The following is a 16,970-nucleotide window of genomic DNA, read 5'->3' on the forward strand; positions in this document are numbered from 1 at the left end:
TTCCCGGCTCAGGCTGCTTCCGCACACGCTGATGCTGAAAGCCCGTCGGGGAGACGACTCCCCTCTCTTCCTTTCTTTTGCCCACTCTGTTAACTGTGCCGGCCTCACTGCGAATCCAAGACCGCGGATCTCTAAGGGGCGGGGCCTTCGCATGGCTGGGCGATCCTACCACACTTCCCGGATCGATCCACCGTTCCACGTGACAAAGACCATCCTGTTGGTTGAAGCCGCTGTGCGGTGGCCATCAAAGGCAACCCCTCGACAACACAAGGATGAAGATCTCGTTTTCATCTTCATTTAGAAGGAAAGAATTTGGATTCTCTGGGTTCCAAGTGAAGCATCTTCCAGCACAGGCACAGTGCGACCCGCCGCCGCTGCCTGCTTGGGTCTGTCACTGCTCGGGCTTTCCACAGGCTCACGTCCGCCAGGGGTGCTCTGGCTTCCTGGAGCCTTGGTCCAGAGTCCCCGCACTGGTTTGAGCAAAAGTTCCTGGAGCCGAGCTTCTAGGCTGGGGAGGGACCGTGAGCCTCAGAGCCGGCAGGACGGCAGGGAAATGATGGTGAGCCCTGAAACCAGCCCCATGTCAGCGGCCACCTTCCCCAGGTCTGATGGACTGCGGTCACAGACGCCTTTCCCGTTCTGCCGCCAGAACACGGGCACCAGACACACGTGGCCCCACAGGGGTGAGGCCTGCAGCTGCTGTGTGTCTGGACTGACCCTGGCACTCCTCGGTCAGAGAGCTGTCACCGCCCAGGACAAATGACAGGCCCATCCCAGCGGCTCACGGAGAATGGGGTCCTGCCCTGCCTGGCAGCCCACTGGCTGGGGCCCGAGCAACCCTGAATGGGGTTCCCTCACCTTCCACCACTGCCCGCCCCCATGCATGCTCCCCAAAGTCAAACATCTTCGCCGGCTGCTGTGCATACATTTTGCTTCTCTGTGTACCGTCCTCACTCCTGGCCCTCCATGCCCTTCCCCTCCTCGCCCCTCAGGACTCAGCAGGGCAGGACGCCTCGGGAAGCTTCCCTGACACCCAGGCTGAGCCTGGCCCCTGCTGTGAGAGCCCCTGCCTGGGCTGCCATGTTTCCCACTACAGACGTTCCCTCTGTTGCCATCACCTGCTGTGAGCGAGATCGGCACAGTCCCGGGGACGGCACAGGGCTCCCGCTGGGACTTACGCACCCGGCTCTCCTGCAGGGCCGGAAGTGTATCTGAGAGGCCCTGCGAGCCCAAGGCCCAGTTCGGTGTCAGTCAAATAGAACCTGTCTGCTGCTGGTCCCACCTGCAGGGCTTCGGCGCCCAGGGAACAAGCCCACCGCTGCCCGAATCCTGTCTGGCTTATCAGCCCCGGCTGGATGAGCCGCTGATGGTAACCTGGCTGGGGGACCAAGCCTGAGCCTTCTGCTTCCTTTGCTGACCGACCCCTGTACGGGTGGTCGTGCACCAGCTCAGACCCCACCCGAGCCCCTCTTAACCTGGCGTTGTCCAGCCCGTGATGCCGTAGTCCCTGCACGGCCAGCCCACACCATCTCACCCCAGTAAATAATAACAATAACAGTAATCTTTTCATGAGGACTCCGACCTTGTCAGGCACGGTATCCACAATCATTTAACCTTGCAACAACCACACCGCAAGGGAGGGATTTGCATCTTGTCAATGCTGAAAGTGAGAGGCGCAGTGAAGTGAGCCGACCCGTCCCGTCCGGTCACTCTGTAGGGGCAGCTCAGTGTGGAAAGGGCAGACCCTGGGCGGTTTTCACGCGGAGCTCGGGCACCGAGCCATGTGTGAGCCCGCCCCGCTGCACCGACATCCCCGTAGCCGGCCCAGTCCTGCCACAGCCACCCCACTTCTCAGGAAGACCCTGAGGCCCAGGGAGCTGAAGGTAGTGCCTGGCTCGCATGGCAGAGGCAGGATTAGAACACAGGGCCACCTGCTGCTTCCCTTCCCACACCATGGCTGGCTTTGTGGGGGGGGCAGCGACCACCATTCTCCCAGGCAGACCCGCTGCCATCTGGGAGGGCTCTGTCTAGCACATGCTGGCCGAGGACTTACTTCTCTCTGTTGAATATGATGAATTCCTTCCGCACGGTCTCCAAGCACTGCTGGAGCTGTCCGTTCTGCCAAAGAGCAGAGAGGTGATCGTAAACGACGGAGCGCCCTCCAGGGAGCCATGACAAAGGAGTGACAAGGAGCAAAGCTGCATCTAAATGGGACTGCAGATGCTTGGGGCCGAGGGTGAGCTACGTGGCTGGAGTAGCCCCAACGGTATGGGCGGCTGTAAGGGGAGCCTGGCGGGGGAAGATGTGTGCCTCAATTTTAAGCCATTAAATCCAACTTAAAAGTCACGTTGGAATGGAATATGGGTTGAAAATCATGAAGTTGGTTTCCCGATTGCTGGAATGTTCATTAGGCCCAATTAAGAAGTGGGATGGGGGAGGAGAATTTCCAGACCACAGTGCAAAGGTATTCCTCCTCTTCAAGAACAGATGCCAAGGACAAGGGCCCTGTAACCCACGTCTTAGAGACTGCCTGAACGCCAGTGGATACTGCATGCCTGTGCAGAGCCCCGCCCGCCCTCGTGCACACGCAGGTGCCTCCAGGCCAGCTTCTGCATTAGGCTCAGCAGGTGTAGGGCCTAGGGCCCACCATACTTTTAGGGGCTACAAAGATGTTTTGATTTCTTTTTAAATAAGCAGAAAAAAAAAGAACTTTTAGCACTGAGAGCTATCTTCATCTTCATACCAATACAGGTGTAAAATATAATTTTAAATATTTTTAAGGAGGAATAGGCAGTTGTGGGTTGAATCACGCCCCTTAAAAGATGTGTCAAGGGGCGCCTGGCTGGCTCAGTCGGTTAAGTCTCCCGCTCTTGGTTTGGGCTCAGGTCATGATCTCACAGGTTATGAGATCAAGCCCTGAGTCGGGCTCCAGGGTGAGCAAGGAGTCTGCTTAAGATTCTTCCTCCACCTCCCTCCCTCACTGCTCCTCCCTACTAGCTCTCTCTCTCTCTCAAATAAATAATATGTTCCAAAAAATAAAAAATAAAATAAAAGACGTATTGAAGTCCTAAGCCCTGGTAATGGTGAATGTGACCGTATTTGGAAACAGGGTCTTTGAGGTCCTATTAGAGTAAGATGGGGTCCCAACCAATATCTGGTGTCCTTAGAAGGCCGTGTGAAGGCACAGAGACACGGACAGGAAAGCACCACGTGGCGAGGAGGCAGGTAGGGGAGGAAGCAGCTGCGGGCCAAAGGTGTCAAGGATGCTGGCAGCCCCTGGAAGCAGGAGAGGCACCAAAGGACCCTCCCTGCAGCCTCTGTGGAGAGTGTAGCTCTGTCCATACCTTGACTTTGAACTCTGGCCTCCAGAATTATGAGAGAACACGTTTTGGGGGCTTTAAGTCACCACGTTGTGCCTGGGGCCCCGAAAGTCAAACCACCCCCACCCCCGGGCCTCCACATCACAGAGTCTTTCCAGAGGGCGCCCAGGACTGCCCGGCTCGGTGCGGTGCCCCCCCGCACGGCATGGATTCTTCCAGTGCTGCTCAGAGATGCATGAGGCTCCGGCCCTAGGACGCGCGGCCATGTCCGCGGTGCGAATGGACAGGCGCACCTGCAGCGGTGCTTGCGGTCTCGCGCTGTAAGAACCACTCCGTCAATGGAGCCATTTTACTGACGCAAATGAAGGTATGTGGAGAGGCCAAGGGACACGCCTCCATCTGCCTAAAAAGCAGCCTCGCTGCTCTGCGTTCCCTGGACTCTAGGATTCCTCCCCTCCCGGTCCGCTCCCGAGACCCCGCTCACCAGGGGACAGCTGTCCTTCGTGCCGTCTTTGGACCTGTTCTTCGCCAACCTCTTCTTCTTTTTGTGAAGCGGCTTGGATTCGAGGATCATTTCTTCAAGTTCGAATGTGGGATCACAATTCAATCTCCCTTTCTGAAAGCAAGCGGGGAAGCAGACTCGGTCTGTCTGGGTTCCACCCATCCTTGGACTTTCATTCATTCATTCAATCCATCATTCATTCAACACACAGTGATTGACTACTACAGTGGGGTACAGAGTTACGTCTTTTTTCCTGGTGACGAGAAACAACACATTCTCCCTGCAGACCTCATTCATTCATCCCCATATCTCCGCCCCCGCTACACCCCCCACCCCCCTTAACATCCACAGGACGACTCAGTCTCCTTCCTGCAAAGGTTCATTCTGCCAGGCTGAATTCAGTTTCCCAATATCACTTATTCACTTATTTTATCACACACACGTTCTCACATTATGACTATTTTTTCTATAACTACCTTTTTTAATAATTTAATTTTAAAATGCTGTATCTGGCCATAATCCTTCCAGTTCCCCGTGCCAGCTCCCTCTTACCCCTCAGCTGGAGGCAGGCTGGGCTCCACCCACTTTGGTCAGGAGGAATTTTGTCCCCCTGACTTCTGGACCATGGACCCAAGGTGCCAGGTGGCCGTTGTCCCTCCTGACACACAACTAGGGATGCCAGTCCCCTCAGGCAATACAGCCTAGTGGTTATGCCACCCACAGTCTGGAGGTCCAAAGGGACCTCTTCCAAAAAGCTGGCCCAAGTCTTCCCCAGACTAATTTATCTACCATTCATTCATTCATTCATTCATTCATTCATTCATTCCGATGCAGGCTCTGGATATAAACCCCTGAGGTCAATTTCTCACTGGGTAATCGTGGGCAAGTTACTTAACCTGAGAATACCACCTACGAGAACCACTTCCCTGTCGTGAAGCTCCTATGACATGGAATTTTAGAACAATGCTTGGCTCGCAGAACCCTCAATCCTGTTGGACCATTATCATTCATCCGTTTGTATCTGTGTGACAATCACACGTTGAGAACTTCTAGTCCCTTCTAGAGCCACCCATTGCTCTGGGGCTCTCTCAGGCAGAGGCCAGCCCAGATACACGAGCTCTGGCCTCCGAAGCTCTCAGGGGAATGGCAGATGCATTGGAACAGAACAATGTTAATCGCTCGTGTCGATCTACGCACCTGCCCAGTGGAGGACCAGAGAGGCTGTGATTAATTCCGGGTAAGGAGGTGGGGGGCTGGCCTGAGGCCTGTCTCATGGGAGAAAATGCTTCAGTTTGCCTCTCTTCCAGAAGGCAGTTACCAAGACCCTCAAATGGGCCAGTTGCTGGGTTTGAAGCTGCCTTGGAGGAGGGACAGGAGAGGCCAGAGGACAAGGAGAGGAAGGGCATCCTAGAGGAGGAAGCAGCGTGTGCGCAGGCGCACGGCTAAGAAACAGTGTGGCCAGAGGGCACAAGCACAGCCATCCGGGTGGGGCTGAAGCAGGGGTCCTCTGCACGTGTTTGCATGGAAGTGTGCATGAGTGCGAGTGTGCGTGTGAGTGTGCTTGTGAGTGTGCCTGAGTGTGTTTGGGTGGGCTTGGGGAAGAGCAGCGCATGTGGTCTCTAGAAGGCTGACAGACACAACCCACGTTGGCCCCAAGGGTCACCCAGGCATCTGGCACACGGCCTCCATTCGAAGGACTGCACCAAGATCCCTGGGTTTCGTCAACGTGGCTGGAGTGGGGCAGAAGGGGACCACCAAGGAGGCTAGCGTATTTCTCTGGCGTCTCCAGAATGTGCATTCTGAGGGAAGCCAGCCAAGGGAAGGGAGACCAGACCCCCAGCAGGTTTATTAATTAAACCAGCCATTACCAGGGTGGTAATTACTGAGGGCTCCCTGAGTACCAGGTCCTGCTTGGTCTTTGGATGCCTCTTGGCATTTACTCTTGCCAAGCTTGGTGTAGGGTGGGTGGTCCCTCTTCTCTCCCCAGCACAGGTGAGGAACACCTTCTGGAGCACACCTGCGGTCACAGAGGTGGTAGTGAACCAAGTGTCTATGGCCTGTGCCCCCGGGAAAGGAGAGCCTGCAGCCTCCTTCCAGGACGCAGCCCTGGGTCATTACAGGTGACTTTTATGTTGACTGGCTTATTATTTGTACAAAATTCCTGGCCCGTGGGTTGTCAACAGGGGGCAGCTGTCCCCAGAGGTGCTTGGCAATGTCTGGAGATGGTTTTGGTTGTCACAACTGGGGAGGGCTACTAGCACTCCGTGGGTAGAGTTAGGGATGTCGCTAAACAATCTCTGAGGGACAGGCCAGGCCCCCACCAAAGGCTCATCAGCCCGAAGGTCAGCTGCCTGTAGCACAGTTGAGGTCTGCTCTCATCTGCAAGCTCCCTGACAATGGGCACCAAGACTGTTTTCTTTACCGGGCTTCACCTCGAGCCACGCACAGTGCCGCATGCGTACGTGCTCAGCGAGCACAGGCCGGCTGGATCGGCGAGTGGGTGGAGGCGCGCTGCGGGTGCGAGTCCCCTCCCCACCCCCAGTGCCTGGACCTGCGCGCACCCTGGGTGATATTCCCCTCCCCACCCCCAGTGCCTGGACCTGCGCGCACAGCGGGTGTGATTCCCCTCCCCACCCCCAGTGCCTGGACCTGCGCGCACCCTGGGTGATATTCCCCTCCCCACCCCCAGTGCCTGGACCTGCGCGCACAGCGGGTGTGATTCCCCTCCCCACCCCCAGTGCCTGGACCTGCGCGCACCCTGGGTGATATTCCCCTCTCCACCCCCAGTGCCTGGACCTGCGCGCACAGCGGGTGTGATTCAATAAAAGAAAGGAGGCTCTGTTCCCACAAAGACCTTCTACAAGGAGAGAAGCTTTCCACGTGGAATACTGGAAATGAGGTCCAAATCCACATTCAATCTCTGCGTACTGTGAACTCCTTGGAGCTCCTGGGACCATGGCCAGCAGAGGCCTCCCTGGCCAGCTTCTGGGTCTTCCTCCAGAGCAGGGCAGGGGACCCTGCAGAGGGATGGCATGCCATTGGATGAGACCCCCACTCACATTAGGCACAAAGCCAGGCGTCAGCGCCTTCTCGAAGACCGCATCCCAGTTCATGTCGGCCAAGTAGGGTGCGCTCTGAACGTCACCAAGGCTGGACAGGCGGCTCTCAGGGTCCTTGGTCAGGAGCTGCGGGCAGAAGCAGATGTGTTTGCTGGAGCTATGTGTCCCACTGAGGCTAGCGGGGACCCTGAAGGTAGAATTCTAGTGAAAATGAAGGTGCCTCTGCTTTTAATGCTCCATTAATGCAGAGCTCTGGGTTGCCATTGTCGGAAGCATCACCTACACTCACCCCTTTGTCGCCAGACAGGAACCCAGAGGGCAGGCTGCTTCCAAACGGTCACCCAGAGAGGGACTCTTTGGCAGGACCTTGATTTTCAGCCACCATGCTGTCCTTGGGGACTAGCGCCCAGGACGTCCTACTCGCTAATGTCTGCAGAGGCTTCCGGTTAAATATAAAAGGAATTTGCCACCTCGTCTTGAGACTGTCGGCTTGGTAATGGGTGTTTGAAAGTGTAATGGAATTTATCCCTGGACAGCTCTGTGGCGACCTCTGTGGCCTGATGAAGGGGCCTCTTTTGTAGCCGAAGGTATAATTTTTAGCTTCTCCGCAAATAGAATTTCTGCTAATTCGGGGTGACGCAGTATAAAAAGCAGCCACAGAGGACTTCCTTGCACCCAAAGGGGGCTTTCAGCTTTTCAAAAACATCCTGGCTTACCTAGCACAAAGCACACTTGGGCTAACAGTGACAGGCGGGGCCCTTGCCCCGGGTCTGACACCCCCCCACCTCCACTCCCACCCCCACCCCAGCTTCAAGGCCTTGGGTAGGCTACTGAAGGCTCTGCCCTTGTTTCCTCCACCAGAGCAGGAAGGGCAAAGGCAACTCTTCCATCTCCAGAGCATGGTTAGGATGGGACCCACGGGGATGGGTACGGCTGCCGAAAGGGGGTGTGGCTGCCGAAAGGGGGGAGCTAGAAGTCAGAGCCCCCTTGCCAGTTTGTTCCCTGCCTGGCCCCTGACCCTGCAGAAATCTCGCAGCTGTACCCAGCGAGCGGGCTGCGGTCACACCACGTGAGGACACCTGGCAAGGTCCTACCTGCGGGTCATGGCAGCCTCCTCCCAGGGGCTGCCCCAAAACAATGGGTGCTTAAAGCAGAGACTGCCCTCCGGTGCTCCATGGGAGTTCCCCATTCAGGACAAGCAGTTCTCCTGGGTGCAGGGGTGGGGGAGGGATGCAGGCACTGGCACGTGCATAGGGCATCCAGGTAATTCCAGTGAGCAGTGGGTTCTAAGGACCCCTGACTTCTAAGAAGCAAGTACTGAATCTCCTCTAAAGCGACTTAGTCATGGACGGCGGTGTAGGGAAGGACAGCTGGTGTCTGGAGTTGGGAGAGCCTGGAATCAAACCTCGCCTCCGCCCTCCGACAGCCCAGTGGCGCGGACGGAAGGACTGTGCCTTCCTGAGCCTCCGTGTTCTCACCTCTAATATGGGCCTCCAGGGCTGTGGGGACAGTGAAGAGCCAGTGCACGGCCCAGAACAGGACATTCCCTCAAGTCCTGGGGGCCGCGGTTACCATTGTCCTTTTCCTGCAAATGACTGGGTCCCAACCACATGCCAGATTCCGTCCACCCTGCACATCCCAGGGGATTCCGAGGCAGGAAAGGTAAATGCCAGCCTCCAAAGGGGAACACTACCTCCTGCCTGTGCCAAACTCGAGTGGGCTTCAGAACCACCCGGGGAGCTGATGGAAGAAGTAGAAACCACAGGGCCCCGTCCCCAGAGTTTCTGAGTCAGAAGGTTGGTGTGGAGCCTGGGAATCTGCATTTCCAACTAGCTCCCTGCTGCTGTTGCTGCTGCTGGCCCAGGGGACACCCTTGGAGAACCACTGCTTTATTCTAGTAAATTCTAGTTCCTGGAAAAAGTCGGGAGATGCCTCATTTCTTAAAGCTCAGCGACTTAAAAGACCATTTGTGGCAACAATTTTAAAGAACCATATGTATTTCTATTTATTAGGAGCTTGGAGTGAAAAGAGTCTGGGGCTCTGTTGTCACAGATGTGTCTCCGACAGGACTCTAGCACCCAGTGGCTCCGTGATCCCGGATGCGAGACAGTGAGAGGGCTTACGATGTGGTGTGAGCGTGCTGCCTACTTTATCCAGGCCCCCACTGGCATTCCACTCCCTCTCTCATGCCCGAACGTGCTGGGATGCCTGTCCGTGCACTGAATGCCTCCAGCCCCCAGGCCAGGCGGGCTGGTGGCTGTCCCCTTACCTTCTTGAGCAGGGCAACCATGCCTTTGCACCACGTGGAGGAGTAGTGGACGCGCTCCACCTTAAACATGTTGAGGACCTCATTGATGGGTGTGGCCGAGTGGATTTCATACGGTCTCTGCAACCAAAGGTGCAGACAGGGAGTCAGAGAGAAGCCAACCGCAAGACACCGCCCACGTGGTTAAAACTGTGTATACACAGGGCATGGTTTATTCTTTCCCTTCACGTAACCGTGGGCGTTCCTCTTTCATAGCAGAGCAGGTGGCCACTACCCATGTGCCAACAGGGTCCAGGCGGGTAGGGTGGTGCCAGAACCCAGCAGGTGGGCACTCTGTTGTGGCTACAGGAGGTTAAATGAACTTGGCAAGGTCACACAGCTGTAGGTGGCAGAGGCAGGATCCGCACCCAACACCCTAACTCCTGAGTCCCTGCTCCAGCCTTGGGGGTGGGGGGCTCTCACCATCTACTGGATACTCAGCATCACCTCCAGTCAAACCCCCTACCTGCTGGTGGGCTTCATGCCACATTTCCCAGCACTGGTTGAACCAGCTGGGAGTGTGCAGGACTGGAATCACCAAGGTGTGGGTCTGGTGGGCTGGATGGATGGGGCGAGGCTGGGCTTCTACCTGCCACCATCTCCCCTCTCCCCAACAGTGAGGATACATAACTCTGTTCTCCAGCTGGCCAGCTCGGCAGAGCATTAAACCTCCTGACACATTTTCTCAACATTGCCTGGGCAGTTTCTTGCTTTTAAGAACCTCTCAAAACCTGGGATGGGACCCCGGGTACACAGCTTGGACACTGTCTGAACTTTGCACCTGCCCCCCCGCCAACCAAGGTTCTCCCCCTCTTCACCCTCCACACAGCTTCATGGGCAAAGGTGCTCTGATGTTTGTATCATGGTCAAATGGCTCAGGACTGGAACAGGCAGTCACCCCTGGAGCACGTGTGGTCCAACAACTAGAGAAACCAAGAGCAATGAGTTCATAGTTGTCCATGTGACCTGACTGTCGGCTCTGGAATTCCTGCTGGGGCATCCTCGCAGGTGGGCTTATACTGTGCTCATTTCTGTGTTCTCAGGCTCTCGGGCAGCCTCAGCCACCCAGCAGAGCACGCACGATGACACGCATGATGAGTCCGTCCATCCACAAACACTGATTGGACACCTGCAGGGGTCGGAGCCTGCACTGGGCTCACGTGGTTTGTAAGGCACGGGGGCCCCAACCTCGTGCAATTTGGATTCCCACAGGGTTGCTGCAAATAGGGGGTGCTAGCCCAAGGAGGTGAGGGCGTCCTGAGCCCGGGGAATGTGACAGTTCCCTGGCATGGAGGAACATCTTTATTTTCACCAAATGGGGCTCCCCTGGGGAAGACGTCTGCCCGTGGGCGTGTGGCTGTGCCTTGCAATGTGCCTACCCAGAAGAGGACCTTTTCCTGATGGGCTGCCTCCTCTTTCATCTGTCAATTGAATTGGAAACTCCTCCTTTTGCCCTATAATCTGCAGAGCAAAGCCAAAACCTGTGGGCTCCCTAGAAAGGCCAGCTAACAAGATATGCTAACATTCTTTATAAATGTCTTCAAACATTTTCTTCCAATGTCGTGGGAAGTGGAGTATGTCTCCAGTAATGGACACTTTATAATTTCCTCCTGGGGCTGCTGCCTGTCTCTGCCTTTGCAGGACCCCCCTGACTTCACCAGAAACAGCTACCCTCATTAGAAATGACGGGAGTGAACGTTGAGAGCGGAGATGTCAGTTTCTGGACTGTTCCGGATCGCTTCTTCCCATCTTTTTGTCTCTGGAGAAACCATTCCTCCCATCCGGTCCCCGCTGTACCTGGAAACCCAGCTGCTGGAGGCGGGAGGACCTTGGGAGATGAAGCATCTCACCTCCTCATTTTAGAAATCGGGACACTGAGGCTGGAACAGCGACCTTGCCCCATCCCAGAGATGCAGGTTCTCCTTCCCTGCTCTTTCTCCGATGCCATCAGAACCTGCTGGCCGAGCGCCCAGCTTGAGAACCAGCCAGCGACAAACGGGAAGGCTTTTCTTTTCATTCACATTGCATTCTGTCGTTCCTTCCCGGTTGCCTCAAGGCATCCAACAATCTGCTTTTCCATCCGCCTTCCAAACCCCACCACTCTCTAGCTCCGTCCTCTCCGCTTCTGGAGGGGGCCAGACCAATAAGAGTAGCAATGGTGATCATTATGGTAACCCTAAGAAGCCACGAGGCCAATACAGCGGTTAAATACATTCACAGATAAGCTGGGAACGCCAGGCATGGGATATGCTCTGCAGCTTGCGGTTCTGGGCTCAGCCTTCGTCATGTGGGTGGTTGCAGGGAAGCCCAGCTCCTTCCACGAGAATATCGGCAAATCCTGAGATTTCACCTGCTCAGGGAAAGAATTCTATTGAAGCTTGGTTCTCACGCATCGGCCTTAGGATGTGTTGCCTCAGAAAAGCAAGTGGCATTTCTAAGGTAAAGTAATTGCGTGTACTGCTGGGGAAAGTGATTTTAGCAGCAGGGCACCGGATAGACTCATTCCGGAGCGCAGGTGGCTCTCTATTCCAGGACACTCGGTTTACAAAAAATGCCAAATGACCGAGAAATGGAAGAGAGGAGACAAGAATTGCTGGAGACTTGTCATTTGAACTGTTAGAGCTGAGCTGGGCTTCAGGGACCATCTAATCCAATGTCTTTTCCCAAAACCTTTTTACTCCAGATCCCAAACACGAACAGATGAAAGTGAAGAAGAGTCCTCGGGCTATGAAATCTCCAAAGCCAGAAGAAACATTCCCCAACCCCCAGAACTGTTAAACCACCTCTGCTGGGTGCTAGAGGTCCAGGAAACACAGCAGCCTGAAAACCATGGAACAGCCCACCCGCCCGTTCCCCTCCTTTCATGGAGACAGAAAACCCAGAGAGTGAGGTCGCAGAGCCCGTTCCCTCCCAGGTCCTGACTCCTGGCTCACCGCTCTGTCTGCTTTGCCCAGGAATCAGAAGTCACCGCCTCTCTCCTTCCATCAGCTTTGCACACCATTACACTCCCCACCCAGCGGGTGTAGACCGGGTTCTTCGTTCTGCACGGCAGCCTCCAGGGGAGCTCCACACACCCTCCCTCTTTATTGCTCTCCTCTCTGCACCCCGACCTACTGGGGTCAAAGGCAAGGTCAGGGAGGTGGCTGGTGAGAAGCAGAGAGGGTACAAGGTCTCAGGGCACCACAGGTGGGGTTTGGGGGTCTCCTTTGTCTACAATGAAAGCCCACTGTGCAATGCAATGTGCCATGAGCCTGGCATTCAGGGTGTCATTTAGTCCTCTTGGTTACTCTATGGCGGTGGTTCGCAAGCAGGGACGATTTGTTCCCCGGGGCATATGTTGGGAGACTGTTTCGGTTGCCGTAACTCAGTGGGGGAGATTTCTGCCGGCATCTGGTAGGGAGGGGCTGGGGATGTTGCCAACGTCCTGCACCGCCCAGGACCACCCGCAGCACAGAGCATTCCCCAGCCCGAAGTGTCCGCAGTGCCGAAGTCGAGGAGCCCTGCGCTTGGGGCCGCAAATCCCATCCCCCCACTTGGTAGATGAGCAGTGGGCTCACCCAGATCATTCAGAGCCTATGTAGCAAATCCAGGATGTGAGCCCGGAAATGCGTGACTGCAAAGGACTGTCTCTCGTTCAACCGCGGTGCTGCCACGTCCACGGACGCACCACCCTGCCGGCCTGGTAAGCCCGAGTGTCTCCAGCTGATCTCGGCGGCTTCTACAGACTGTCCCCTGCCTGTCCTCTGATGGCTGGTCAGGCAGAAATGTTTGCTGTGTCCACCTCAGCGGCCCTTCCCCATCTGTACTCACACTGTTCCCTCCAGCAGCTCCTGTGTGACCCAAGTTAAATGTCTGTTCCCTCAGGTATTCTCCACGCTCCTCTGAGCAAATCACCAGCACTTTATCTGTGTCTCCCGGTCTCAGCTCCACCTCCAGGAGCGTCGTTACCGCGCATGCCGGCGCTGCGTGGGCGCTGCCGCATTTTCTCACGTATCCCCACGGTGGCCCTGTGGGTCGGCCTCGTAATCCCCACTTCATACGGAGGAAACCGGGGCTCGATGAGGTCAGTGACTGAGCCGGAATCAGAGCACCGAGGCGCCCAGAGTGTGGGAGGGAGCACACACACCTGCTCACGGGGCCCCTGGGCCTTCCCCCCGCGGCGCTCATGCACCAGGCGTGACCCAGCCTCCACTCCGGGTGCCCGGCTCCAGCATGGAAAGGTGCTAAGTCAGAGAGGACGCAGGCCTGCTGGCAGGCTCCCTAGGGCCGGAATCACAGCGAGGAGTGGAAGCTTGCTGACATTCATCAGGCACGTGCTGGGTAATCAGCACCATTGCAATGACTTAATTCTCAAAGCACCCCTGTTGGGTAGAAAGTATTATTAATTTTTTCCTCCCAGTTAACAGCTGAGGATTCTGAGCACTGGATCTGTTTATGGGCTTTGGTTAACATCAGTGATGAGTAGAACCAGGGTTTGACCCTGTGAATTCCTCTAAGATCCTCTTTGTCTGTAAAAGGGAGGCAGCTTGCGGTTGAGTGAGAAGATCTAGCCATTAGAGCTGTCAAATAAGGAACAAGTTCTTTCTGGAGGTAGGGAGCTCCCTGGATGCTGAGGGGAACCAGTAAACAGGTGGGTGATCACCTGTCAGGGACGCCATCTGGAGCCTGGCAGGCGGGGAGACCAAGGGACCTGTGCTCTAACAGGGAACTCTCCGGGCGGCACAGTCGTGGGTCTCTTTCTGTCACTCAGCAGGCATGTGGGGTGAGGAATGAGATTCTACTTTGGGCTCAGAGATCCTACTTATGTCCCTGGTCCAGGCTATAGGATCCAACCAGGCTCATGGGATTCTCTGTGTTGAGATCTTAAGCCATTAATGACACTCGATTCTTCTGCTCTCCCTACAGAGCATTTGGGAAGAGACAGCTGTTTTCTGGGCTGGGACTAGAGTATTCCTGGGTCTTTAGCCAGCAGGCTGTCCTGATGTTATCCATTCTAACTCTTTCCAAACTCTAAGATCCTAGAACACACACTGGAAAATTCCCATTATGGCTTTCATCTTTGGGAGGTAAGAAGCTCCCTGGATTTTGAGGGAATCAAGGAACAAACAGGTGAATGACCACTCGTCAGGGATGCTGTCACTGACATGGTGGAGGAATTCGGGGGAGGAAGGACAGCCTCTATTTACACACCCCAGAGGTAAGTAGGAATGCATCTCGGTATAGTTTTCTCACCAAATGGGATTGTTTCCTGTATGTATGAAAACCAAAGAATTAACTGTTTGCATAAACCTGTCAAAGGTGAAGCCAGACCGACATTTGTGAGAAAGGTTTCCACGAGCCCATAACAGGCATCCTTTCATTCAGTCGCTCTGTCACTACATCAAGGGCCCGATCCCACTCTGTGCTTCTCCTTCTTTCCTTGAATGTGCCATTTGGATCTCTGAGCAGAAAATTCCGTCGCATTAAAAATGAAATGACTTATTTTGGAAGCAGCAAGAACCACTCTATCCTTGGGGCTTTTTGCCAAGTCATCATCTTTGTTCTGACCCAGAGGAATGACAGATGTTTAAAAAAAAAAAAGCAACACAAAATCCACAGGCCCCAAAATGTTGTCCTTTAGAAATAGTTCCCAAACCAGGGCTTAATACATAATCTAATTGCAGGTCCAACTTCCCCCCAGAAATGTTGTCTTAACCGGTGGGTCAGAAATTTTTCAATCCTGGCCTGGGAGCCTGCCCCCTGGGTCCTCTCCACCCTGGGAAGAAAGATGGATAAATAATCTGATATAATAGGACACCTTCCTTTTCCCCCTAGAAAGCTCTTTGCCTGAAAGAATCTTTTTCTTTTGCTAATAACATCTTGCCTCACCCTCCTATAAAAACCTTCCATTTTGTAGGACTCCTTGGAGCACCTTGCAACGTGCGAGATGGGGTGCTGCTCGACTCATGGATTGTTTAATGAAGCCAATTAGATCTTCAGATTTACTCGACTGATTTTTATTTAACACAGAGAACGTACTTTCTGCTGGTGAACATGCAATCATGCTTGGGGCCATGCTCGTGGAGGGCATTCATATGACTGAGGACATCAGATACACAGCATCTGGCGGATGCTTCTGTCCTCTGGTTCATACAGCATTGGGACCCTCATACTCCCTCCTGACTGTACGTATCAGCGAAACCAGCAGATGACAAAGGAACCAGCCAAGAAGAAGATGAATGTTTTCATTCAGTGCCTGAGAAAACTAACAAGTTCATATATACATATAAATATAATTAATATATATTAATTATATAATTAATAATATAATCAATATAATTATATAATTAATAATATAATAATATAGATTAATATAGATTTTTTAAATTCTAAAAACATCATGTATAGTAATTATGCTTTTGAGGAATTCACAGGAAATAACTGAGATCAAGAGCAGACAATAGTTGTTTAAACTACAGGATGAAAAATAATACTTATTTGCACTCACATGGATTCGATGGTTTGCAAACTGTTCTCATCATTCATTCATTCATTCATTCATTCCTCACCCTCTGTCACCCGCACAGGCGACCCCCACCCTCCAGAATGCACCTCCACTGGCCTGAATGTGCATGGACACAAATCACTGTGAGACACTGAACATCGCAGCCAGTGGCTCTGTGCCAGGACTGGAGTGGGGAAGGTGGGTAACATGCAAACCCTGGGTCTCTGTCCAGGGGCAGAGCGATCCCATGGTAACTTCAGCTCCAAGAACCACACTGAAGGCATTTAACCCCATTGTACCAAGAAGGAAACCAAGGTTCAGTGGCATCATTTTCCAACAATACTTGTGCAAAGAAAAATGCCTCAAAATTAGTTTGCCACAACTCTTTCTACTAAAGGAAAAATGAGTTATTAGTTGCCATTAGTTATCTCCAGCTATTAAATTAGATGAAATAAAAATTAAAATACATACTGAAAACCCCATTTTTATGGGACATCTAGCTACATATTTGGGGAAGATACAGAACAAACAACATGGAAAAGAAGGATGGTCCTCATATTTAAAGAGTTTCAAATCAAGCTGGAAAATCAGGCACGGGCCCATAGTGTTGTGGGTCGAAAGAGGACAGTGTTTGAAATAACTATGCCGAGGTGTTTGAACTGCTGCTGGTTAGATGCTGACCTTTATGTAAGACCTTCACCGTGAACATCCACTTCCCCACGAGCAGACGGAGGTGGCTGGACCAGAAGCTCCGTCCGGGTCCCTCTGATGCTCAGGGACCTCAGGCACACGGGCCATCCGAATGGAAACCCAGGGCCTCTGACACCTCACATGGGCTCTTCCCACCCGCTTGGCTGGCCAACAGCACCCAGGTACAGCTTGACCTGAGCCCCGACTTCCAGGGCTCCCCATGTTCCCATGCAGGTGCACCTCTTACCCAGCCCCGCAGCAGCTCGTAGGCCGTGACCCCCAGGGACCACCAGTCGACAGGGTACGAGTAGCCGGGGCCTCCGTCCACATACACCTGGAACACTTCTGGGGCTGCCAACGACAGGACAGAGAGAAGGTCACTGCATGCCACAGTTTATACTCACCACCCCTCAGAGAGGGGACATGGGGGGACAGGAACCCTGCCTCTCGGAGGGCAAAGCCAGGACTCTGTCCACCGTGCCATGTGGTTCCTGCCCTCCGTAAGCCACGTGCGGGCTTGAGAACAAGTTCCAGGCATCACAGGAAACACTGCCGTGGCCCCCAGGGGAGGAAGGGTGCTCCAGTGTGCGGTGGAGGGCTCTGCTAGGGC

At 54.2% G+C, this 16,970-nt stretch overlaps 1 protein-coding gene across 1 annotated transcript in view; it reads right to left on the reverse strand.

Moving 5' to 3' along the window:
* Positions 1–16,970, reverse strand: part of STK32B (serine/threonine kinase 32B) — a 375,736-nt gene that overhangs the window by 16,848 nt on the left and 341,918 nt on the right. The window contains exons 7-11 of the mRNA XM_057309658.1: positions 16,608–16,711; positions 9,151–9,267; positions 6,882–7,007; positions 3,805–3,936; positions 2,054–2,118 (exon numbers count right to left, since the gene is read on the reverse strand). Coding sequence (XP_057165641.1) covers positions 2,054–2,118; positions 3,805–3,936; positions 6,882–7,007; positions 9,151–9,267; positions 16,608–16,711 — 544 coding nt within the window. The remainder of the gene's footprint in view (positions 1–2,053; positions 2,119–3,804; positions 3,937–6,881; positions 7,008–9,150; positions 9,268–16,607; positions 16,712–16,970) is intronic.

This window comes from Ursus arctos, unplaced genomic scaffold (genome assembly GCF_023065955.2).
Source record: "Ursus arctos isolate Adak ecotype North America unplaced genomic scaffold, UrsArc2.0 scaffold_9, whole genome shotgun sequence".
In the NCBI taxonomy this organism is placed as follows: domain Eukaryota; kingdom Metazoa; phylum Chordata; class Mammalia; order Carnivora; family Ursidae; genus Ursus; species Ursus arctos.